The sequence below is a fragment of the Leishmania major genome, chromosome 29 (assembly GCF_000002725.2).
Source record: "Leishmania major strain Friedlin complete genome, chromosome 29".
Classification (NCBI taxonomy): domain Eukaryota; phylum Euglenozoa; class Kinetoplastea; order Trypanosomatida; family Trypanosomatidae; genus Leishmania; species Leishmania major.
In genome coordinates this window covers 352,999-377,731 of record NC_007270.2, presented here as the reverse complement: position 1 = coordinate 377,731, position 24,733 = coordinate 352,999, and the positions used below count along the sequence as shown (strand labels likewise).

The 24,733-nt window shown below is 56.5% G+C and overlaps 6 protein-coding genes across 6 annotated transcripts; all 6 read right to left on the bottom strand.

Annotated features, from left to right (window-relative positions):
* Window positions 1-1,107: 1,107 nt before the first annotated feature.
* LMJF_29_0970 (putative kinesin) lies at window positions 1,108-6,105 on the bottom strand (the record flags this gene model as incomplete). Its single annotated transcript, XM_003722129.1, has 1 exon — window positions 1,108-6,105. One exon carries the CDS (start codon window positions 6,103-6,105, stop codon window positions 1,108-1,110), a length of 4,998 nt encoding a protein of 1,665 aa, XP_003722177.1.
* A 3,384-nt stretch (window positions 6,106-9,489) lies between these two features.
* Window positions 9,490-10,812, bottom strand: LMJF_29_0960 (hypothetical protein; the record flags this gene model as incomplete). Its single annotated transcript, XM_003722128.1, has 1 exon — window positions 9,490-10,812. The coding sequence occupies one exon, from the start codon at window positions 10,810-10,812 to the stop codon at window positions 9,490-9,492; it is 1,323 nt and encodes a 440-aa protein (XP_003722176.1).
* Window positions 10,813-13,233: 2,421 nt separating this feature from the next.
* LMJF_29_0950 (conserved hypothetical protein) lies at window positions 13,234-14,718 on the bottom strand (the record flags this gene model as incomplete). Its single annotated transcript, XM_003722127.1, has 1 exon — window positions 13,234-14,718. One exon carries the CDS (start codon window positions 14,716-14,718, stop codon window positions 13,234-13,236), a length of 1,485 nt encoding a protein of 494 aa, XP_003722175.1.
* A 2,745-nt stretch (window positions 14,719-17,463) lies between these two features.
* On the bottom strand, window positions 17,464-19,737 carry LMJF_29_0940 (conserved hypothetical protein; the record flags this gene model as incomplete). The annotated part of the gene is made up of 1 exon (XM_003722126.1): window positions 17,464-19,737. The coding sequence occupies one exon, from the start codon at window positions 19,735-19,737 to the stop codon at window positions 17,464-17,466; it is 2,274 nt and encodes a 757-aa protein (XP_003722174.1).
* A 1,306-nt stretch (window positions 19,738-21,043) lies between these two features.
* On the bottom strand, window positions 21,044-21,571 carry LMJF_29_0935 (putative A-1 protein; the record flags this gene model as incomplete). Its single annotated transcript, XM_003722125.1, has 1 exon — window positions 21,044-21,571. The coding sequence occupies one exon, from the start codon at window positions 21,569-21,571 to the stop codon at window positions 21,044-21,046; it is 528 nt and encodes a 175-aa protein (XP_003722173.1).
* A 542-nt stretch (window positions 21,572-22,113) lies between these two features.
* On the bottom strand, window positions 22,114-24,282 carry LMJF_29_0930 (ABC transporter-like protein; the record flags this gene model as incomplete). The annotated part of the gene is made up of 1 exon (XM_003722124.1): window positions 22,114-24,282. One exon carries the CDS (start codon window positions 24,280-24,282, stop codon window positions 22,114-22,116), a length of 2,169 nt encoding a protein of 722 aa, XP_003722172.1.
* Window positions 24,283-24,733: the final 451 nt, after the last annotated feature.

Sequence of the window (24,733 nt, the reverse complement as noted above, 5' to 3'; positions counted from 1 at the left end):
TAGGATGCAGATCTAGAAACGAATGGAAGACAAGCGAAAGGAGGGAAAGCCACAGACAACGTGCACACCCAACGTGCGAGAGAGGCGCACAGAGAGAGAGAGAGCGACAACACGTGCCTGGGTGGCACTTCAACCGCCCGCTGTTTCTTCGGATGGGAGACACAAAACAAAAATCCGCAGAGGAAAAGACGAATGAAGGAGGGGCAGAAAAGAGGGATGACGCGCACCACACACTAATGGACGCCACTCAGCGAGCCCGCCCCTGCTCCTGCGCACGCAAACACGCGGACAGCCGTGCACCGCCCTCATCAAGGAAGTGCAAAAAGACGACCCCTCATGCTTCTAGAGCTGTCATGCATGAGCCAAAAACCCAGGATGATCGACAAGCGCGCCCGCACGCATCTCAGACAAGGAGAAAAGAGGGAAGGAGGCAACGCAGCGAACCAGCAAGCGATGCGCAAGCAAGACGCAACCACAGCAACGCAACAGAAAAAAACAAGAAAGGACTAGAGTGAACACACGCACACACAGTATAGACGGACGTTTATGCAGAAGTGCGGCACATGCGAGGGTAAAAGGCATCACGAGCCCAGCCAGAGAGAGAGGCTGAGAGCGACCGCGTCGCTGAACGGCTAACAAAGCCAAAGTCGAGAGAGAAGGACAAGGGAGGCAAGAAAAAAAAAAACGGAAGCGGCTAAGAAAGGGCGGGCAAGGCAGCGTGAAGGAATCAAGAGGGCTGAGAAGAAAGACTACATATATATATATATAGTCATAAGCAGCGTTGCGGAGAAACTACGTTATTCACAGACACGCAAACTGAAAACCCAACGCACCATCTAATCTCTATATCCAGCAGGGACAGAGGCGTCAGCGGCACATGTGAAGGTGCGCAGAGGACGTCAGGGGTCTTGATTCTTCCTCAACCCTCTCTCCCCATGTTTGTATCATGGTTGTGTGAGTCTGCTCTATGGTTAGTCGTGCTATGTGATGACGGAAACGCTAACAGAGGGGGGGGGGCTCAAAGCATACACGGATCCACAAGCCGCAAATGCGAGCGCGGCAGCGGAGTATACGTTCCGGAGACGAGCAGAAAAAAACACGATCGCATCAACACGTCTGCGACAACTCTAGCAAGCCCGCGTGCCCACAGCACATGCACATCGTTGTGTCTCGCTTGTTCTTCCACGAGCACTTCTCGCACTCAATCTTGCCCTCCGAAAGAAGGACGTCGAACTTCTGCTTCCACGTCGACACCTGCTTGCGCAGAGCGTCGTTGACGTCAAGTAGGTCCTTAGCCAGCGAGCCGGCGTTCTTCTTGCCGCATAGGCGCAGTGCGTGCTCCTTCCTGAGCATCTCATCGCGCTCAGCCAACACCTTGGAGAGTTCCATGTAGTACATCTTCTGCCGCTCGATTTCCGCCTCGCGCGTCTTGATGACATGCTCGGCATCCTTGTTCTTGTTCACAATCGCCAACAAGTCCGCCTCCATGTCCAGTAGCGTCTGCTCGTTGTGCTCGGCTGCACAGCTCGCTGCGCGCTGCAGCTGCTCCAGCTCCACCTTTCGGTGCTTGAGCTTCTCGCGAGTGGACTTTTCCTTTCGCCGCAGCGTCGTCTCCATTGTGCGCGCCTGCTCCTCTGACTCCATAGCCTCGAGGTGGATTTGGCGGGCCAGGTCGCGCAACGCAGCCTCCTTAAACTGCGCCTTGGACAGACGCTCCTCGGCCTTTCGCATCAGCTCCTGGCCTTGGTGTGAGAGCGCGTTTCGGCGAACATCCTCCGCCTCGATATCGAGCAGGTAGCGGTGAATCTCCGCCTCTTGCTCAGCCAGACGCTGCTTGTTGTGCGCCTCCTCCTCCTCCAGCCTGCGAGCTCGTCGCTTTAGCTGATGTTTCTCCGACTCGACGTGCTCCTCGTGCAGTTTCACCAGCTGCTGTATGGCATCCGCGTTGCCGCGCTGTGCCTGCTCAATGAGCTGCCGCTCCAGCGTCATGTACTTGGTACGCTGCAAACTAACGCGCTCGAGCTCCTCATGCGCCTCTGCCAGCGCCGACTGCTGCTCCACGGATCGCTGAAGCAGAGACTGAAACAGTTCCTGAGCGTTGGTGTTAATACAGGCCTGCCGCATCTTGAGGTGTTCCGCCATCTCCACGAGGCGCCGCTCGCGCTCCGCGTACTCGCGCATCTTGCGCTGATCCATCTCTTCCAGTTCCAGCAAGTATCCCTTTACCTCTTGCTCCTGCCGCGACAGCTCCGTCATCTGTGCGCGCTGGTAGCTCTCAAAGTTGAGCACACGTTGCTCAAACCGCTCCCGCTCTGCGGCTAGGCAATCCTCTCTGCGTGCGAGCACATCGCCGCTGTGCTGGAGATTGCGCAAGCGCTGAGCCTCCTCGTCCGCGAGTCGCTGCCGCGCGGCGTCGTCCTTGGCCTTCGTCAATGCGTTCCCCTCGCTGCAACGACGGTAGAGTGACTGCCACTTGCGGATGGCACTTTCGCGATCCAGTACGCGCTGGTCGGATATCTGCAAGAGATGCAGCGACTGGAGTTCGCTGGTCTGATGGCGCTCGAGTAGGCTGCGCTGCTCCTCCTCGCACGCCAGCAGCACGCGCATCGCCAGCTGGTGGAGGAGGCCCTGGCTGTGAGCAGCAGCGGTGGCGGCGCTCTGCGCCTTGATCACGGCGGACTGGCACTCCTGCTCGCGATCGCGGTGCTTTGCGTCAGCTTCGTAGGCCTCGATCCGCAGCTGGCGCACCTGCGCCTCCGCAAATTGGGCGGCGGCGACGGCGCTGCCCGTCTGCACCTTCACCTCAAGGGCCTGCCGCCGTAAGCTCTCCAGCTCACCTCTCAGAGTCTCCACCTGCCCTTGTGATGCGGTTGCCCTCGACTCAGCAGCCTTGGACTCGCTCAAGGCCGCGTTCAGCTTCGCCTGCAGCGCGCTTGTCACCTCCTGCATCCGCATCACCTGGACGCACCGCTGTATGTCGCGAGCCTCCAGCTGGTTGCTGCGGACCAAGCTGCGAAACTCTATCCTCTCCTCGGCCAGGATGTTGGCGCGGTACATGCTCTCAAAAGCGCAGAAGTACCGCTGCTCTCGTCGGTTCAACACATCGGCGGACGATTCGGCGTGACCGTGGCATGCCATGTACTCGGCGGACATGCGCACGTCGTCGAGCGCGCCGGAGTCAAAGACGCTGTGGTCGGCGACGCCACCTAGTCGCATATCACACCCCTGCAGGCGTGTGTAGTTTGCCTGCAAGCGTCCTCGCTCCGTCTCGGTCCCCTTGGCAACGCGCTGCAGGTCTGCCTGCTCTGCCTTGAGGCGTTCCTGTGCCTGATAGAGCTCCACCTCCTTTGCCATCGTCGCATCCTGCAGCGCAGCCAGCGCCATCTCCTTCTGCCGCAGCATCGCTTCACGCTCCCTCTGCGTCGCCTCCATCTCGGCACGGCGGTCGCGCAGCTCCGTCTCCCACTCGCGCAGCTTATCATGCCGCATTTTGCAGTCCACGTCGTTGCGATCCTGGGCGAGCTGTATCTCCTCTCTCGTGCGAAGCATCGCACGCCTCTCCCGCTGCATCGTCGTTTCGAACTCGTTCTTATCCGCCAGCAGCAGCATCTGCTGCTTCTCTAGCTGCATCTCCTGCGCTCGTAGTTTGCCAGCAAGTTCATCGTTTTGCCGGCGCAGCTCCATCTCCCGCTGAGAGACGTCAGTCTCCCATTGCTTCACAGCTTGCAGGGCAGCCTCGTGCTCTGCTTGTAGCTTCTGCCTCTGCTCCACGTGCTGCGCATTCCATGCTCTCTTCATCTGCATCACCTCATCGAACTGCGTGCGCAGCTCCTCTTGGCGCTGCTGAAGCTGCGCCTCAAGAGCCTGCAGGGACTCGGTGCGGACGTTGTGGGCCTCCTTCATCGTGCGTTCCCTCGCGCGGGTCGTCTCCGACTGCAGCTCAGTCGATTGTCGAAGTGCCTCTACCTCGAGCAGCTTCTGCGCTGTCTCGCGCTCACGACGGCTGAGCTCGTACTCTGCTTTGCGTAGACGCTCGTTGAGCTCCTCCTCGCGCTGCTCCGTGCTGCGGTTCGCCTCCTGCACGCACCGTTTCAGCTCTGCCTCCTTCGCCGCCACCTCGGATTGCAGCCGCCGTGCCTCATTGTCCACTTCGATCCACTTCCGCTGCAGCTCCTCCTCCTTCCGACGCGCCGCGGCCTCGGCCCTGCATTGCGCCCCCTGCGCCTCACGAATGCGCTGCGCCACATCCTCCTCTCGTTGCTTCGCAGTCGCCTCGAGGGCCCTGACCTTGGCTGACCACTCTTCCTCCATCTGGAAGTTACGCTTCTCCATGGCCCTGAGATCCGCCTCGGCCTGCTTGTACTTGTGGCGCATCTCGCGCTCGTGCATCGAGGCCAACCGCTCCTTCTCCTTCAGCGCGTTCTCCATGTCCTTCTGCTGCCGCTGCAACTCATCAATGCGGCACCGCGAGCTCGCCTCTGCTGCCCGCATCTTCTCCTCGATGGCACGCTGCCTCTTCACAAGCTCCTCCTCTCTGGAGCGCAGCGCTGCCTCGGCGGAGACGCACTGCTCCTCCATCTCTTTGAGTCGGTCACGCGCGTATTCGGTGGCCATTTCGTGTGCCCGACGCAGCTCCTCCTCGCGCTTCTCCTGCTGCGCACGCGCTCGCTCGGCCTCGCCCTCGAGCGCCTGCATCTGAGCCTCGTAGGCCTCACGCTGGTCCTCCAGCTCCCGCATCCGAGCAGCTAGCTCCGCCTCACGCCTCTCCATCACCTGCTTGCGCAGCCTCGCTTCCTTCTGCTCTCGGCGCAGCCGCATGTTTGCCTCCCTCAGCTCCGCCTCGATGGACTCGTAGTGGTTGCCGTTGCGCTGCGCTTCATCCAGCTGGCGCCGCAGCGCCACAAGCTCTTCGTTGGCGCGGCGCAGCTCCATAGCGGACGGGTCCTCCTTGACGGTAGGCTTGTTCAACACACGGTGCGCTTTGGCTGCATAGTGGAGCGTCTGCACCGTCTGCAAGCGCTGCGCTTCGCAAGGACTAATTGTGCAAACCATTGTTGTTTTGCTGTTGCCGCCGAAGGCATCTCGAAGGAGCTTCGTCAGCACGCTGTCACGATACGGTGGCTTGATGCCGCGCCGCTTGGGGTCAGAGAGGGACTCGATCACGCAGCCAAGGGTGAAGAGAGAGAGGTTGATGTCCTTTACCTCCCTCAGCTTCTGCCCGTGCACCCCTGTCTCACTCACCCGCTCGCTCCCGGCCAAGTCGACAAGGCGAATACTGAGGCTCTTGCTCGGTGCGCTGGCGACGGTGCCGTCAGGCTCAGTGAAAGAAATGATCTCCGTCAAGTCAATCAGAAAGAGAGCGTGGCTGCGACTACTGCGGTCATTCAGCTTCGTGGCCGCCGTGCGGCGCCACTTGTTGCCGATTGCAAGCGCCTGCAGAAGGTCATCTGTGGCGGTTACCTTGACACGGCGAGCACCGACCAGAGCGAAAGTGGCGCTCTGCGGTGTGATCTCTTCGCGAATGCCGACCGACGCGCCACAGTTGAGGAGGTCGCTGATCTTCTCACAGTATACCTCGACGTATCGCACGTGCACCTCCCAGCTGAGGCGTTCGCCGCTGGGGGCGGTGAAGGAGCGGTTGTTCAGCTCGTGGAAAAGGTCGCGGCACATGCGGGGAATAAGGCCGGCCCCTTCGCCGCCTTCGTTATCGCGGTGGTCGCCCATCATCGTGTAGGTCTTGCCGCTACCTGTCTGCCCGTACGCCATGAGCGTGCTGTTGTAGCCGTCAAGTGCGTGCTGCAGAAGTGGCCGCCCAACCGCCTCGTACACGCCAGCCTGCGATACCGCATGTGAACCGTCGAGGGCCACGCCAGAGCACGACCACAGCGGCATGTCCAGACGCCACGGCGCAGCCTCCTGGTCCAGCAGGTACACCTCGTTCGCCGACGGGTTCATAGACACGATGATGTCATCACTGTGCTCCCCGTGGGCCGCATTCGGAGGACGGCACCGCACCGCGACGCGCACCTTCTCCTCCTGTGCACCCAGGATGCTGGGTGTGGGCTGGAAACTGCCGGAAATGCTGCAGCTTGGCCGCGAGGCCATGGCCGACGAAGCACCACTGCGCGGCGGCAAAGATGTCGAACTCCTCAGAGGCAGCTGGTTTTGAGACAGCGCGATGAGAGGAGAGGCAGCAGACATGGGGCGAGTGCCTGGAGGGCCGGTCGGCCGTTTTGGCTGCGTCATCGCCGAGCCGCCAGAGCTCATGTGCGGTGAGCGGACCAACTCACGAGGCAGCATCCGCCCGGCCCCTAATGACGGTGAAAAAGAAAAGGGGAAAGACTATACACAGCTCCCTCGAGAGTCCAGCGGTACTCACGAAGAGAAGAGATACGCCCACACACACACACACAAAGCGCAAACGGGAGATGTGAAGAGATCAAACCTCGTGACAATCAACACACGCACACAGGTCCGCACAAAACGAGGTCTACCAGTAGCGAGCACGCCAACGAAAAAAAAAGCAATGCACTTTTTTGTACGGCGACAGATGTGAGCGGGGAAACGAAAGAGCAAGAAAAAGAATACGTGTACGCATACACATACATATATATATATATGTATGTGTATGTGTGTATATGTACGGTGTGCGTGTGTGCGTGTGAAAAAAGAATATTGAACAGCCTTATACAGCTTCTGCGTGTGTAGCAGGGAGACACACCCTACACAGGGACGCACACCTTCTTGTACTGTGGTTGCGTGGGCGTATTAATGTGCGTGTGTGTGTGTGTGTGTGTGCGTGTGTGTGTGTGCGGGTATGTGAGGGTCACCTGTTCCTTCTGGCTGCGTGTTCTCTCGTGATATCTAATCGTTTGTAGTTTGCGTACACGTCAGGGAGCGGCTTCCTCCACGATTCGTAGACGTGTGAGATATAGTGCTGAAGAGGAAGAGGAAAACGCCCCTGCCTGCAGTTAATCCACAACAATGGTGACACTCTCCTTCTATTGTAAGCGTGAGCACACCTGCGTTTTCTTGTCGTACTTCGTTGTGTGTTGTGCCCAAAGTGCGTGATTGGCCATTGAGCAGCGCTGCCACTGTCACTGCGCGAAGGCAAGAGAAAAAGAGGTGGGAAAAAAGTACAGCAGCATAGGGAGTGTCATCAAGATGCACATGGATTGGGTAGTGGAGAGAAGCAGGGGAAACTAGACAGCAAACTGGTCAGCCGCCGCTACGCTGCAAAGAATCCGTCGGCGTCCGTGGTGCACCGGTAATGTCTCTTTTCTTCTCTTGGGTTGTTGCCTCATGCTCACTTCTCACTATCACGCACATTTTGATGACACAATGCAGCCCCGGCAGCCCTTATCGAAACACAAATGGGAAAGCGAACGTAAAAGGGCACTACTGCCACAGTGGTAGTAGTAAGCTTTCTCACACTGGAGAGACATCGAAACTACACAACCGCGAGAGCAGGTCCGCAGCGAGATCGAGAGACGCATTGGAAGATACGAGAAGGGGGCAAGAGCTGCTACTAGGAGAAAGAAAAATGACCAATCAGATCAATGCCGAGTAAAAGTCACGAAAAACAAACGCCACCGTCTGCATTCACGAACGCAACCGAGTCAGCGCAAGAGAAAGCCATGTGGTGGTGCATCGCACACTAACACAGAGACACAGATGCACACACGTGAGGACACACATACTTCTCACAAGCAGACACATGCGATAAAGACACGGGACACACACACGAACAAAAAAAGGAAGCGATTGAAATAGAAAAAAAATACAAGAGTCATTCACGCGAAGGCATCAGGTACGACAACAGTGAGAAAACGCAGAAAAGTCACACAGGTGGAAGAGAGCTTACCCGAAAGACAGGACGCCGATCATAGCGCCTTTTTTTTTGTTCTTTGGCTGTTGTTTGTCTGTCTCGTTACGTTTCAACGCGTCCGTTCTCTGCCGCACAACGTGAGCTCGACAACACTCGACCCGGCACGTCACAGGCCCCCATCGCGCGGTGCAAAGCAGTCGTACACACACGCTCTACAGCAATGCGCCGACTCCGTCACCCGCACACGGCCCATGCCTCAAAGCACTACCGGCCTGCGAAGCGGAGGCCGCCTCACAGCGGCTCACATGGCGCCGGTCCCCACCTGGTGCGCCCCTCGGGGTAGCCCAGGCGCCCCCCACCAGCAGGCAGTGTGAGGGCCGGGGAGGGGGGATACGCTCGAGTCGCGGCGACACCATGCCCACCAGACGGATGGCGCAAGTGCGCTCACTGCTGCAGGCCGCTCCGGCGCAACGCCATCCACGACCTGGCCGCCGACATCAGCAGCGACACATCGCCCTCTCCACCCCTACGTCACAGGTGCTTGGCCCTGTCGCCACCAGAGGTTGTTCGGCATTGGCAGGGGACAGGGGGTGATTGCCTTCCTCTCACAGAGTCGGCACTGGACCCTGGACACAACGCTTAGGTGCCCCTCACCACCCCCGGTCATGAGGAAAGAAAGCGAAAAAAGAGCAGCGACAGGGTCACATCACCCCCGACAACATGACAGCGGTATACTGCCCCTTCAAGAGTGTATGTCAGAGGCATTCCCCTTTGTGCTTATGTTGCTGGGCAACGCGCACGCACATTTACATATATATATATATATATATATATATATGTATATATATATATATATAGGTGTTGATAAATACAAACAGTGCACGCACACACGTCAATGAAAGATAGAAAAAAGATGAGGAAGACACCCCGCGTCAAACCACAGAACAAACAGAGGTGAAAAAAACGACACGAAAAAGGCACGCAGCGGGTTCACGTGAGGCCCACAACATCAACTTCCGGTCGCTCTTCCGCTCGTCATTTGTGTGTGTGTGTGTGTGTGTGTGTGTGTGTGTGTGTGTGTGTGTGCGCGCGCACCTTTCCTATTTTCTAGTCGGCAAGGGAGTGTCATAAAATGGAAAAGACAACAATCCAGTTTCAGCTAGAAACGTGAAGAGAAATGTATAGTTGCTTGGACGGAGTGAGAGAAAGTCACAAGGAAAAGGTGGTGGAGTAGGTAAAGGAAAATGAGGTTGCCTCGCTTCTTTGGGTGCGATGCACGGCTGTATTACGGTGTGGCCACAGCCGGGAGGAAGAAAATGAGAGGCGCGCGCATGCAGGGAAAGATGATAAAGCAGACAAGATAGAGAGAAGCATAAGAAGATTGAGCGCGTGCAACTCAGAGAGGCGGTGAGAGGGAGAGATCAGCCAAAGAAAAAACGCGGCGGAAAAAAAGAGGGCCACGTGGCGTGGCAGGGCAACAGAGCAAACACAAAAGCAAAGCCTCTCACCGGACGTATGTATGTGTGTGTGTGTGTGTGTGTGTGTGTGTCGGCCCCAACGACCTCTCGAGGCAACAAAGTCAACGCCAAACGTCGGAGGAAGCCGATAAGAAAACACAGCAGGGGTACGGTAACAAAAACCGACGTTTCCCCGCTCTTGCTCTACTGAATCAAGCGGCCCGTCGCTCGCAGCCAATCCTCGTCGTCCGTCATGCGCACCGCTGGTGTGTTCAATGCGTCCGTGGAAGACGTAAAGAAGCGGTTGTTCGTGTTCTGCGAGCCTCCGACATTCACGAATTCGTGGCCGTTTAGGTGCTCGGTGCTCATGGAAGTATTGGTGTTGCTGTTGGTACGGGACGAGGTGACGTCCATGATAGAGAGACGGACCGCAAAGGCGTCGCTCTGCTGGCCAGGAACCATGAGTGAGGCGGTGACAGGATGGTTGCCAGTGGGAAAAACTGTGCGCGGCGTCAAAGCCCGATGCGACGCCGGCGACCCTCTTGACGGGGAAGGATGCCTCGTGGTAGGCGTCCAATGAACAGCCCGTGTGCTGTTGGCGATCGCCGGTCCTGGGGGGTTGGCGCCGTCGTTTGCGTGATGCTCCGCCCCGAAGCCGGTGCGGGATGAACGGTGGGGCGACGTGTGCACGCCATTGCCGTCTGCCACCGAGTTGGGCGTGCTATCCTGTAAGGGGTGCAAGGACGCAATCGTGGCTGGGTAGCGGTATACCCCGGCATGCGCTCCAGTCGTGCGCGGAGTCTGCACCTCGAGTGCGCGCAGAGACGCATCAGTGGAGAGGCGACGCTGGCCGGGTTCGCTGCCCTGCAACAGTGGGCTGAGCACAGGTACCATGCCGACCTGATCCTCGGTGCCAGGGGAACTGGACCGGCTGCTGCAGCTGTCAAGTTCGCCCTTCCGCGGGAAGACCGACGAGCCGCCGGAGCTGAAGGGGGCAGCAAGAGTCACCGTGGTCTCGGCGGCCGATGGCGAGCTGAGAAGGACAGCCCCGGTGCTAGCGCGCGCCGTCGCACTCCTCGCCACCGCAAGGCCGGTTCCACCTTGCTTCTCGGGTTGGGCGACTCCAAAAAGCGCAGCCGTCTTCTCTGTCATCCCGCGCTTAAGAAACGCGGTAGGGGTGTGCGCCACCACCTCGTAGCCGAGCCCGCTTGCCACACGAACGAAATCCTCGCCGCACTGCAGGGCACGCTGCCGGAGCGCGTCGGCCTCTGCCCTGCCACTCCATGACCATTGCTCTTCAGTAGGCCGCGCGCCTGCGCCGCCGCGCCGGCCGGCAAAGGCAGCGCGTGGCACCTCCTCCGTGTCCGTCTCCTTCAAGTCCTTCTCAAGGAGAAAGGCGACATGGCGAGGCTGCTTACCTGTGCGATAGCCGTCTGTCGACACCTCGGTTGCGGAGAGAGAGCTCTCGGCAGCGGCGGCCGAGTCGACGTCCGACTCCAGACTCTTCGAGAAGCAACGTCCTGACATCGCGCCTTCTGAAACGTCAGCGGCAGGGACGCTGTATATATATATATATATTCTGTGGTCGGCGTGCGCTGCGGCTCCGTTTGTGTATGGTATGCCCTTTGCAACGAGAGTACCACACTGCAGAGAAACTGGTCAGAGGGAAAGCAAGAAAATGGAGGAGTGAGGAAATTCCAATTTCAAAGAGCCAGCGGCGGCAGTGTTCACAAAACGGAATCAGATATGCGAGGACACACACACGTACACACACATAAAGAGGGCGAAGAACGCCGATGAGCAATGATAGAGGGGAAAAGGGAATGAGGAGCAGCCGAGCCAAGGTTCAATAAGTGTGGAAGGGGAGCGGCAAAGCAGCCCAGGAGGAAAACAAAAGAAACCCCCAACGGAGGAGCGGAAAAGGAGCGGAAACGTTTGTTGCCGCGGCGCTTGCTGCTCTGATCCAAGTACAAAGCATCTACTCCACCAGAATCAGCAAGGACGACGCGACACGGGCGAAAGCGAGGACGGGGAAGAAAAGCGCGCACACACAAGCACACTCACTCAAAGATGAGAGAGGAAAGCGGGGAAAAACACCACCCACCCAGACACATTCACCGAACACACCGATGCCCAGAGAAGCCGCAACGACGGCAGAGAGACACGACAAAAGAAGGTACGCAAAGGTGAAACGGAGTGCCTCAAAGACGGCAGAGAACCGCAACGAGAAGAGCCCAAGCGCGAAAATGGCGATATATATATTCTTTTGAGGGAGAAGTATTGTATTGATCTCTCTGCGCTCCTCAGCTGCTCGGGCAGCGTAGAATACACACACACACGTACACAGCCAAGGAGAAAAAAGAGGGAAAGGTGGTGCCTTCAGAAGGCACAGGGCGACAAGGAAGACCAGAGCGAAGAGCCGCCCCGAAAAGGAGGCAGAGGACGGAGAAATCAGAAAGAGAAAAGGATTTGGAGAGGGAGAGGAATGAACATGGCGAGGGTAGACGACAAAGAAAGCGTTGACGCCGTGCGTGAGAGAGAAGGCTTGAATGCGAGGAGGGAGGAGACGGAAAGAACGAAAATCCGCGAAAACGAGTACGACCAAATTTGTTGACGGCGACAGCGAGGACAGAGGACGACAGAATGAGTGGAAGAGAAATGTACACACGCACACACGGAGAGAGAGAGAGATGCAATCTGCTTACGTATCGTGTCTCTCTCTCCTTCCTCTACTGTTTGCTCCTCAGCACGAGAAAGAGAGACACGCGATAGACTTTTTTGTCAAAAAGTATTAATCTGTCCGCATCCAAGACAACACATACACGAGACGCGTAGAAGGCAAGAAAAGGAAACCAGAGAGGAAAAGAGCGCAATGAAGTACAGTCTCACAAATATGGTTATATAGTGCTTACATATCCGAGGTGGTTGCAGGTCGCTGTTGGACGTAACGCGGGGTGACAGCAAAACGGCGAACTTCTCCTTTCGTCGTTTATTTTCTATGTTTTGTTAGTCTTCCGAGGAAACGGAGTGGGGGAGGGGAGGGGGGGGGGCGAACGGAGCGTTTGATGATAATCGCAAACTTTTTTTGTTACGCGCTCAGAGGCAATGGGGAGCGCACGTAGGCACACGCACGCACGCACACACACACACACACACAAACAAGATGTGTGTCGCTGGTGGAACCTGGAGAAGGGAAGAGGGAAGGAGTAAGCAGACGGGAAAAAAGAATGGAATACAAAAGGGAAGACTGCGTTGATGTGGCCAACGTAAAAGGCGGGAAGAAGTGCGAAGCAGAAGCCCAGCAGAGAAGAGAGAGCGAAGCGCCGTATGATGGCCATTACGGGGAGAGCAACGTGTAAGGAAAAGGATATGAGAAGAGATAAGAGAGAAAAGCAAGCCAGCACGAATCGCAGCAAACCGAAACCCGCAGTGGAAACAGGACCCTTCAGTTTCCATTCCCAAATGAGCGGAGAAGGTTTCAGTGCCCTGACGGTTCACTCTCTAATGTGTGGCAGACTGGTATTGAGTGCCGTCTAGGAGCAGCGTAGCTCACACAGGGAATACACATCCGCTGTGCCTGCATGACACACGGCACCCTTTTCCCTTCAAGGGAGCACTTTGGCTTGAGTCTTTGTTCCTAATTTCCTTTTTTTTTTCGAAGAGGGTCGGAAAAGCAACTTCGAAACGACAACCAGCGCCTCATCGACACCTTGCGTTCAACTTTTCCAACGAAATAAAAAAAAGTCGGTCTCCGTCTCGCTCTAGACCAACACGAGCAGCGGCGCGAAGTCGTGAATCCGTCGGAAACACGCGCACTGTGAAGCGCGCGGTGATACAAAAAGCAAAGCACGTAAGTACGCGTGCGTCGAGTACCACCTCTTCGATCTGTCGCCTCCCCATCACGCACAGACACACAGAGGTAAGAACGTCAATTCGAAGGAAGCCGCCCTACGGAGGGCCGATGGGGCGTTTCATTGCAATCCGGTACGCTCTTGTTGTCGCAATGCTGGCGACCAAGAGAGGCTGGAAAAAGAAGAAGATCATGACGACAACGGTGATGCCGGCCAGGATCGGCTTCTGCAGCCGCGGCACTTGGCGGAGGTCAAGCCCCAGATACTCGTCGTAAAACTCGTAGGCGCCGCACCGAACCTGAAGCTGATACAAGCAGCAGCCTACTAGCACCATGTAAAACACGTGGAGCCAGTCTGTGTACGGGTACGACATCATGACATGAAACGCGGTGCTTCTGTCTGCGTAATCGAAATCAGTCAGCATGTAGCGCATCTGCCGCCGCTGTACCGCCTCGAGGCCCAAGGTGCGGTACAGCAGATGGGTATCCTCCTTCGATTTGTCCTCCATCGCCACGTAATCATCACACGCATCCTTGCGCCCAACCAGCGCATTCATTCCACGCCGCACCTGTGCGACAAGAGAGTGGCTCTTGTGCGCGTTGTGCAGCGCCTTCAGCTCATCACCGTCTCCCTTCAATTTCCCGAGCTCCACCGTAGGCGGAAACGCATAGCCCTGGAAGCGCAAGATGCCTTGCTGTTGCATGATCGTGACAGGGTCGTAGGCACGCGGTCCAGAGAGCAGTGCCGCCTGCAACTTGGTGCTACTGTGGTGGTAATCGATTGGCTGCCCCTCCAAGCCGCACTTCACCTCTTCCGCCGTGTAAACGGGCCCTTTGGCGCCCTTCGTCGCAGTCCCCTCTGCACTGTACTTGAAACGGAAGTCTGCGAGAAGCTTATCGTACTGCGGGGTACCCTGGTAGTACTCGAGCTTCTTGATGTCCGCCTCCAGCTGCTTGGCGATGGGTTTCGGGGCCGCCCGCTGCCTCTCGTCTTCCAACTCCTCCGGTGTCTTCTCTACGGCAGCAAACTCGTGCGACGCTGCGAACATGCTTCGCTCCTTTGCGGTGCTACAGCTACTGCCTGCACCAACACTACCGCCGCTCAAGACGCCAGCCGTGAGGTCGGCGCCGAGCGGTGTTGATTCCGATCCCCGGTGGGGAGCGTGTTCCCGGAGGATGTGCAGGCGACTACGGTGCGATGCATCCAGTGCGCCGACCGCTGACACATCCCCCTCTGCAGCAGACGGTGCCTGTGGAACGCTGTAGTAGTACGCGCTCGTGTCGATCCCAGAAGATCGAAGAAGAGACTGCCCAGCGTGCACGCTTGTGCTGCGCACTCTCGCAGCGTCAGCATCCATGTAGATGGGGGCAGCCCGTTGGCGCTCGGCAATCGACGGAGCCCGATCAAGGCCTTCCGGGAGCTGTACCTCCTCGCTGCGGCGCGTCAGATGCTGTAGTGGGCTACCCGGTTTGAGAAAAGCGAGTGATTCATCGCTCGGGTCGCGCTCCTCGGGCGGGACATAGAGCGCAGGCCGCGGTGGCACGGGGGTATCAATGATGGGCGGCAACTCATCACTGGACATGGACACTTTGGAGCTGGATTCAGCTGCTTTCGTCGCTTGCGGGGCTCGTGAGATAGCAGCGGTACGGGTGTCGGTGACGCTAGTACTGCTGAAAGGCCGTGCGGTGGCAAGGCTCTCTGTAATCAGAAGAGAAGCCCTGCAGTTTGGTCGCCTCGCACGCCCGTTACTGGAGCGAGGCAGCACACCTAGGCAGCGGCCAGCCGCAGCAGCAGCGCATTCCGTAAAGTATCTACCCTTCATTCCAACAGTAGCCTTGTCCACAACGTCCTGATGCCCTGTCGATTGCAGCAAAAAGGCTGTCAACTCCACTACTCAGCATCTGCGGGTGCTACTCTCTCCCTCCACCTCCTCCTAGAGCAGAGACAAGACCCTGACAGAGAGGTCAATGAGAGCAGAAGCACGTTTGAAGGCCCCCTGCAAAGGTGCAAGACAGCAAGCGACTGCGCGCCAAAGGCGTAAAGGCAACCGTAGGTGGTCGCGGAAGCGAGGCAGAAGAAGGATTGTGCGCGATACCGTTTCTTTCGGTAGAGACCACCTTCATACAGGCACACAGGAATCAAGTGAGGTGAAGGGCTACAAGAAAAAAAACGTAGGCGGAGAGTAGAGTGTGTCTTGCTCATCAGTCAGCAAAAAGAAAGGGGGCGCATATCGCCGCTCTGGGGCATGGAAAGCGACAACGCGCGCTACCAGCAGCAGCCGAGTGTGGCTTGTGCAGCGTGATAGTCGTTCCGCGCAGCGGCCGTGCTCTCTCCTTTCATGAGGGAGGTGCAAGCCCAGATTGTCCCTGGCCCCGACCGATGCAGTGATCCCAAAAAAGAGAGAGGAAAGGAAAGCTTGCGCGAGCCGAGCTCGGGACCGTCCCTGTCTCAGCGCATTTCCTTTTGGTTGCTGCCTCCCTTCTCTCGCCCCCTTTCGAACAAAAGTCCTTCGTTTTGTTCTTTACTGTGGCAGAAAATGTTCTCTTTCACGTTTCCTCCGATAGGGAGTACAAAACGAAATATATATATATATATATATCCGACTAAGGGAGAACATGTGCACAAGAACTGCACCCACATGCACCCAGAAAGCACCAAACGCAGAAATAGTGATGCGCCCTAAAAGACGCATTCGTAAAAAAAAAACAAATGAAAAGAGAAACAACAGCAACAACGCCACAAAAAAAAAAACAAAAAAGAAGAGGTGTACGTGTGTGCAGTAGCCCTATATCACTTCACGCTAAAGCACGTAAAAAAGCTAGCTAGCTGAGGAAGAGTGAACCAACAAAAAAAAGAAGCAAAAAAAAAAAGCTCGAAGCGCGATGACACGGTAAGGTGTGCGGCACAGTGCTATGGAAAGAGAGCCCATCCGTACACTGCCGTTTCACGCAAACTGTACGCCAGCGTACCTTTTATGACTCTTCCGAGCTACATGAATGCAACCACGTGATGAGTTCAACCATCGCTATTAGACATCGGTTCGATGTTCTCCTTTTTCGAAAGGTGGAGTGTTTTCTTGTTGCCGTTTCCCCTCCCTTGCCCGTGCTCGTTCAGCCACGGTGCGTTAAGATGAGCACTCCACGATTCGTTCCTGAGCGCTTCTCAGAGTCGGGGAGTGATTTGAGAAACCACACCCACGACTCCACCCAGAAGTTCTGATGACCTGGAGTCTATATATATACACAGCCCTGTCTTCTGCGCACATTGGGTGGCCACATCTCTCTCTGCGACTCAGAGGAGAGGAAGCGTAGCTAACAGAAATTACACATTCCACAGATATATATATATATAAGCAGCTACGCACGAAACGCAGAGAGATCCTCAGACTCCGGTGTCATCCCTTGCTGCGACTCCTCGATGTTGTACAGCACAAAAAGAAGACGACTCGGTGACATCGGGTTTGCTTCGTACGATCCCCTCTGCACGCGGCCTAAAGCGTGCCGAGGCATGCATAACAACACTCTGCACACATCTATCACGAGAGAAAGGTGACCTTACTCCGTCTCCTTCGCAACTACGTGCCTGCAGTCAAGCTGTAGCCCACCCCGCTCACCCCCCACACCGTTTTCGACAATTTCACGTTTCAACGCGGCCGCTCACTGCCGCACAACGTGAGCTCGACAACACTCTACCCGGCACATCACAGGCCCCCATCGCGCGGTGCAAAGCAGTCGTACACACACGCTCTACAGCAATGCGCCGACTCCGTCACCCGCACACGGCCCATGCCTCAAAGCACTACCGGCCTGCGAAGCGGAGGCCGCCTCACAGCGGCTCACATGGCGCCGGTCCCCACCTGGTGCGCCCCTCGGGGTAGCCCAGGCGCCCCCCACCAGCAGGCAGTGTGAGGGCCGGGGAGGGGGGATACGCTCGAGTCGCGGCGACACCATGCCCACCAGACGGATGGCGCAAGTGCGCTCACTGCTGCAGGCCGCTCCGGCGCAACGCCATCCACGACCTGGCCGCCGACATCAGCAGCGACACATCGCCCTCTCCACCCCTACGTCACAGGTGCTTGGCCCTGTCGCCACCAGAGGTTGTTCGGCATTGGCAGGGGACAGGGGGTGATTGCCTTCCTCTCACAGAGTCGGCACTGGACCCTGGACACCACGCTTAGCTTCCCCCACCCCCACCCCTGCCTTAAGGGGGCTGGGACAAGCAAAAGAAAAAAATAGAAAAGGGCTAAAGGGAGATTCACAGTCGAGCAGCGTGTGTCGTCGTGGCGCCGCTCTTTCTTGGGCCTCTGCAGACACTCTTTTGCGCACTCCTACTTTTTGCGATACGTCGCGAGCTCCATGACGCGGATGTCGGCTGTGTCTTCCGTCTTCGGAAACGCCACTGGAATGGAGACCACCTCGCCTACCTGCTCTACCGCGTCACTGCCGCCCAGCAGGTGGAAGATCTCTGTTTGATAGTTGCCTTTGAACGTGATCAAGGGGTCAGTCAAGTACGTGTTGTCCTGCTTGTCAGCGTCCTCGGCGTTCTTCTTGATGTTATCCCAGTTGTAGTCACCACCAATCACGAGAAGACCGCCCTTTGCGACACGGCTGAGCAGGTGGGCAGGAATGGCGCTTGGTTGGTAACTGCGCTCCAAGCAATTCCAGCACACCACCAACGACAAGTCGGAGAGGTGGGCATGCAGGTTTGTGGGGTCGGACTGAAAGAAGGTGGCGCGCTTGAGGGTCGGTTCCCACTGGAAGTTCTCACTCTTCACAGTATGGGCAGTGCGCTCCCCGTTGGCAGAGTTCGGGACGCTGTACTGGCACTCGCCGCGTTCGCGAAGGGCGAAGCAAGGCATCAGACGGCGCGCCGTATAGTCGACGCCAAGCACCTGTTGAAAGAACGTCGTTAGCTCGAATGCGACGCGGCCGCCGCCGCATGCAATATCCATCGCTCTCTCCGCTGGCACCGTGGCATGTTCCGCGAACATCCTCCTGGCATACTCGGCGATCGCAACACAGCCGTTTGGCAAGCCCTGGAAAGAGTCGCGGAAACAGGTGTCGGTGATGGCATCCACCTCAGGATCGAGACCAAGACAACTGCACTTGCTCTGCGGCTCAAGTACATCAGGTCCCTCCACGTAGCGCAAGCCAATGTACTGGAAGAAGTGGCGGCGAAAAGCAAAGCGGGCGTCGCGGGTGGCCATATTGCCAGTGCTCGCCCACGTGCCACCCTTCATGCACGCGTGCTGGCCATCGAATGTCGGGAGAGAGAAGTCATCATAAAAGGGATGAGCCCGATAGCCGGGGTAGGGGTGGACACGGGTCTCGCAATGCTGCCACACGTTGCCGATCACGTCATACAGGTCGCCGTGCTTGAACTTGCTGACGGGACAGCTGCTCTGGTAGTGCTCGAGGTTGATGTTTCCAGGCGCCTTCTCACCCCAATCCGGCTGGTCTTTTCCAATGTACCGGTCAAACAACAGCATCCACTCCTCCTCGGTCAGCATGCGAATCCTCTTGCCCAGCTGCTCGCTCTTGAAGGAGCAGAAGGCGTGAGCCTCGAGGTTGTTGAGCTCGCATGGCCAGTCCCACGGCAGATCGATCAGCTGCGTCTGAAGACGCAGCGCGAAGCCGCTCGGGCGGGTCTCGTCACGCACCCAGAACCACGGGTGCTCCGGTTTCTTCCACTGCACCCACTTCCAGCCCTCTTCGTCCCAGTACCGCTGCACACTGTACCCGTCTGCCTTCATAAACGTGAAGAACTCGGCGTTGGAGACGATAAACTTGCTCGTTTTGAACGGCGCCACCTCCACTATATTGCATCCATTCGCGTAGTCGCAGTCCCAGCCGTACACACGCGAGTTCGGCATGCGGCCCATCTGTACTTTGCCGCCAGCGATGGGCACGAGGTCGTTAATTGGAGCTCGAGTGCCCGCGTCGGGGCAGCGCTGCCAAACGTCAGACATGACCGTAGAAATGTATTTCATTGGCAGCTCTCGGACGTGCACGGAGACGGTCTCTAAGTGAATGCGCTCGTGCTCGGCACACATCAGCATCACCCACCAGAAGGCGTTAGCGTCATTATCGGTGCTGTTTGCCAGTGTCAGCGGCATCTTGAGGGGAAACTTGCCGCTCAGCATGAGCTGGTCAATGCGGTCGCGCACCTGGCGACGGTACTCGCACACCGTCTCCACGCTAGGCCAGGAGTAGTGCGCCTCGTTCAAATCATCCCAGCTCATTTCATCGACGCCGATAGCACACATATTCTCGAGCCTCGGGTTGATCCGCTCCGTTAGGCCAGCCACGCGGAGTTTATTAATATAGAAGCATGCGGTGTGGCCGTAGTAGAAGATCATGGGATGGCGAAGTTTGTGAATGGGCGGCACAAGGAAGGACTCCTCATATGCAAGGCAGTCGAAAACCTTCTCGAACAGTTCCATTGTGTTGTGAACGTAGTTTCGGATCGCCTCCGCCTTGGCCACCGGGTCGCCGCTGTCAACTGTCGGCATGCGTTGCAAGATCAGGTTGCGAGGGGTTGCGAGTTTATAGCGCTCCTCGGCTTCTTGGCCCCTGTAGTGACGGAGGTGCACCGCCTTCATCGTGCCTCTGGCTCCAGAAAACAAGTTCGTGCAGCAAAAAAAAAATGAAATCGACTAGTATATATATATATATGTATGTATGTATGTATATGTCCAAACCGTACGCCGAAATAGGACGAATTTTACCAAAAGACAGAGAGCACGCACCCAACCAGTTGTGCTTCAGGGGGCACGGAAAGTAAAATCCACAGAAAAAAGGGAAAGAAGTATTAGGCTGCACGAAGAAAGGAAAACGCAAAAAAAATCTCGACCTGAGTGAGAAAGGGAAATTGAAAGAATAAAAGGAGAGAACGATGTTACACAATAGGCCTGATGCATTGCGACCCATGTGCTCCCAACTCTTCCTGGCTGATGAGTTTCCCATTGCCGTGGACAAGTACACCGATTTGGTGTCCCTTTGCTTGCGACCTCGGTACCTCTGGAGCTGGCACAGCTATCAGTGAGAATTCTGTTATTTTCAAGTCCCCATCGGGTAACTCTACCCACGAATAGCTAGACTTACGTATCCCCCTCTTCCGTCACCCAAGGATCCCCCTGTCATGGTGAGTAATCAAGGGGAGGGCGGGTGGAGGAAAAAAAAACAAACGCTTGTCACGACTCCATTCCTTGAGATCTGAAATGAGCAGAAGAACAAAACAAAGTAAAAATACGTGCGTGGTGAAGCATGTCATTGGAATCGTAGAAAGTGCCTTGACTCACTCCTCATCATCATATCGTCTTTTATTATTTAGATCCTCCATCCCTCTTTCATTCCTGTCGTAAGCTTTCAACAAAAACAAAATGCGACAGTGTAGCGGAAGACAAACAACCACTGAGTAGGACGCGGGCATCGCGCAGAAGAGAGAGCCTGGCGGAAAAACGAGAGCGAGGCAGAAAGCAAAGAGACAGGGACGAGAGAGGGAAAGCATGAGCAAAGGTCCAAGGGGAACCAATGGAGCGGGCGTAGGATCTGCGGTACTTGCAAGCGAAAAAAAAAAACATATATATATATATATATATAAAGCCACCACCAGTTAACGTGTGCTGGAAAGAACATTCCTGGCATATAGAGAAAGCGTCCCAAGGCGATTTGCCGGTGCACAACAGCCCCAGGTGCCGTGCGGGGATGCACGCAGGCACGGCTTGAATCGCTAACTGTGAATTCAAGGAATCGATGCAGTGTGTCTGAGCCGTAAACAGCAGCAGCAAAATCAATGAGCAGAGAGAAAGGTGCTCGCAGTAAGGCAGAGCCTTCCATCAGCGCGCATGTCCGTGGAGAAACGAAAAGAGCAAGGGGAAAAAAGCAACTCGCGAGCACGCGAACTTATCACGAGAAAAAGACATGCAACAGCGTGTAGAGCTCACTCAGCTCCGTAGCTAGCAGCTTCTTGCGGGCTTCTAGAGTGGTTGATGACTCCGTTTGCGTACACTTGGTAAAGCGATGAGCTAGCTCTGTGGGCTGTATGCCCTCAGCTGTGGCAAAGGGTAAAACAAGAGAGCCGGCAGAGCAAGAAACACCGTACAAGCTGAGCTTGTGATTCTCGAACCTACATGGAAGTGTCATTGGTTGTGTCGCCTCCTTTTGCGTGCTGCTGGTTTCTTGGGTCGCGCAGTTGTCGAGTACACTGCGCTGGCCGAGCTTTGCCAGCAGCGCCGTGCTCCGTTTCACCAGGACAGCGTAGTCGCTGTCATCCTCACACGCTTCCTCTGGGGTAGATGTGAAAGGGATGGCGCTTTTGCTGCCGTGCGCGTGGTGCCGTGCCTCACGTCTGGGGATCGCGGCCGAGTCATCGTCATCGCCTTTGGCTGCCGCTTCTGACGCGTTCCCTCTGTGACGTTTCCTGGCGGCGTCCATTCTGCACCGCTGGCCCTTTCTTTTTCTGCGGATGGGCAACGAGTGCTCTGACAGTGGGTAGCGTGCGCCCTCCTGGGAAACAATGGGTGCTTGTCAATGAAACCTTGAGCCTTTGCAGAAGCAGTGTGGATCCCAGATGACGAACAAGTAACAGTGACCTCTATGAAGAAAAGAAGTACGCGAAGCAGAAAAGGTGTCGAGAAAAACGAAAAAAAATCAATTGGATGTACCACGGCAAACGATTTGGACAACATGCATACTTGGATAAGCGAGGAGAAGTGCGAAACACCGCGCATCGATTGTGTTGGCCCTGTGGCACACTCGCCGTCGCCTCCCCTGTTTCGAGGCCAGATGCATGACGGCATCAAGGAGTCATTTGGTGTAAGCAAAAGGAAGGGGGTCCAAAGCGTCTGCGAGCATTGTTTCGCCTCATGTATTCGAAAATTGAAAAGGCAAGCGCTTTGTGGGCATTCCATCCCTTTACGTATACGCGAGTGCAATGTTTCGATGCGTGCAGAGCAGCGGCAGGGACTTCAAACGGACTAGACACTCCTCAGTGACCACAAGAAAAGTAGAAGCGCCATCATGGAAGCACCCGAAACAGCGAGAATCAAGGCGGAAGACGCGACAGACTCATTTTCCAGCCCCTCCACGGCAAGATAGTCGTCGCCGGTGTAGCAGTAGGAGGTGTTCCCGGCCCCATCGCACTGGAATGATTTACCATGCAGCCAAGTATAGATCACGGCACCGTATCCCCACCGCAGGATGCTGAGAACGCCGAGAAGGGGCGGAAGTGTGCGCAGGTTCAGAAGAAACCCTGAGAAAATGATGCTGTACCCAAAGTACGCGTATGAGACCCACATCACCCACCGCCGCGAGGGAAGCAGACTAATCAAATACTGAAACGCAGCGTGAGTGCAGGTGACGAGGCCAACCAATATGGCCAGCGAGTAAGACGAGCGCAAGACAAATAGTACAAATGGCAGGAAGAGGGCCAAGTAGACGCTACGGATGAGCACAACGCGGACGCAGAGACACACGATAAAGCTCAGAGACCCGTACAGCTTTCGCTTCCGGTGGCCGAGAGCAACGCGGAGTTGATCACGCATGCTCTCGATCGCGGCAAGGTTTGAAAAAAGGACAAGCACAAATGCTATAAAGATGAGCCCGCGGATGTTGTACATGCCGCCTTGATTCTCTGGCTGCGAGTGCACTGCGACAGTGAGAACGATCAGCCCGATGGAAAGGAACGCAACGCCCAACAGCAGCTCAGCATCCGCCAGAATCTGCTTTAGCGTGTACCTGAGCAGCACACCAAAACGCCAGACGCCATGTGGTAGTGCACGGGGTGGGGGAGGCGGGGTGTGCGTTGTGGCAGCACTTCCAGCGTTGGCAGGGTCCAGCGACGAAAGGAGAGCCACATGCACACGTGAGTCGTAGTACTTAGCGGCGTAGAACATGGTCTGCGACTCACTCTCGGCCCACTCCACCGCCAAGTCCATCAGGTCTCCGCTGGTCGCCACTTCCACAACGGCGCTGGTTGACGCACTGCCCCTTTCAGCCGCACGGCAGTAGAGCGGCGGCGGCGGCGGCGTGCCATTCAGGTCATCCATCAGAAAAACGCGCGACGAAAGTCGCGGCGGCGTGCATATGACTGAGTACAAGCGACTCCCTGGCGCATTCATACCCCTTTGTGAAAAGGGGCTGGAATCGGAAGGGGGGAGCGAGGGCGCGTGGAAAGTCCTCAGATCCTCCTCGGCAGCTTGTGCGTCCGCGTCATGACTTAGCACTCCTTTCCAAAGCGGCTGCGGTATGTGCCTCGGTATGCGAAGGGAGTTGAAGTATGATATGGCGTCTTGGCACTTCCCGGAGAACAGCACCACTCCCCCCGCGCCAAATAGGAGGAGTGTGTCGGCAGCGCTGTGCAGGGGCATGGGCATCGATCGCGTACTCAGCACCACCGTTTTCATCACGTCTACGCAGAGTCGGGAGAGAAGCTGGGTGCACTCGTTTTGCTCTACCAGACCCATGGCGTCAAACGGGTATGAAAAGAAAAGCACCGGTGAGTCCAGCACGAGCTCAAGCGCCACCTGCAAGCGGAACTTCTCCGACTGTGAGAGGTCTGCAACTTTCTTGCCGAGATCGAGACCGACGAAGTTGGCGGCGGCTAGCACCAGCTCTCGCGTCCAACTGCGCTGCTCCTTGCAGTGAAGATGCACTACAAACCACAAATTGTCCTTCACTGACAGGAGAGGGACGAAGAGGGACTCGGCTCCCACGTAGGCAATGAGGCGCAGTCGAGTTTGCGCGTCGACAGTCGCATCACCGACCCAGATATCCCCTGACGCCTGTGTGCCTCGCCCTGCTATTACCGTCATCAGCGACGCCGCAGCAATACCGTCCACATCGGCCACCACGTGCAGCCTTCCTCGCCTGAAGTGGGCGGACACAGCCTGGCAGCAAATACGGCCGCGACGCCCATTGGGATTGAAGTGCTGCAGCCAGGGTTGCTGCACCACAGCGACGTTACGCACAGCCACGTCAATGCCATCAGAGCGAAACACAGAGTGATAGTACTGCCTCATGCGCTGCCCTTGCACTTCGGCGTCATAGTCATCGGCGTTAAAGCTTCGCCCATACAATCGCCCGTCGGCAGATGGGTAGGATTTCGCGGTAGGGTTGCCCACTAAAGGCGTGCTTTCGAAAATCATTCGAGAAGATGGGCAAATGTGACTGAGGAAAGAGGAAGAAAGAGGGAAGTGATCGGAATAAAAGCATACTAGTATGCTGCTGCAAACTCTCCTTGCAGCCAAAAACAATGAACAAACACCTGCCACTGAAGTATTTGGAACGACTTCCGCGTCACTCATTGACGCATACGTACGGCAGCGCGCAGCAGTTTACCTACAGCCAAGCGACAAATCGGAGAAACATAACCCTTTCGCCGCGCCTCAGCTGTAATGTGTGCCATCCGTGAGAATCACATCCTGTAGACAGCCGACACGGTAACGCGGTCGTTTCATCAAAGCTCGTTTGTTGTTTGAAAATACAAAGAGATATGTTAAAGTGAAACACGCAACATGATGCGCACCAGGCGGCACGCCAATGAAAGACGGTGCTCTTTGCCGCACCCTCTGCGCGATGTCCTCTGCTCCTTTGTGC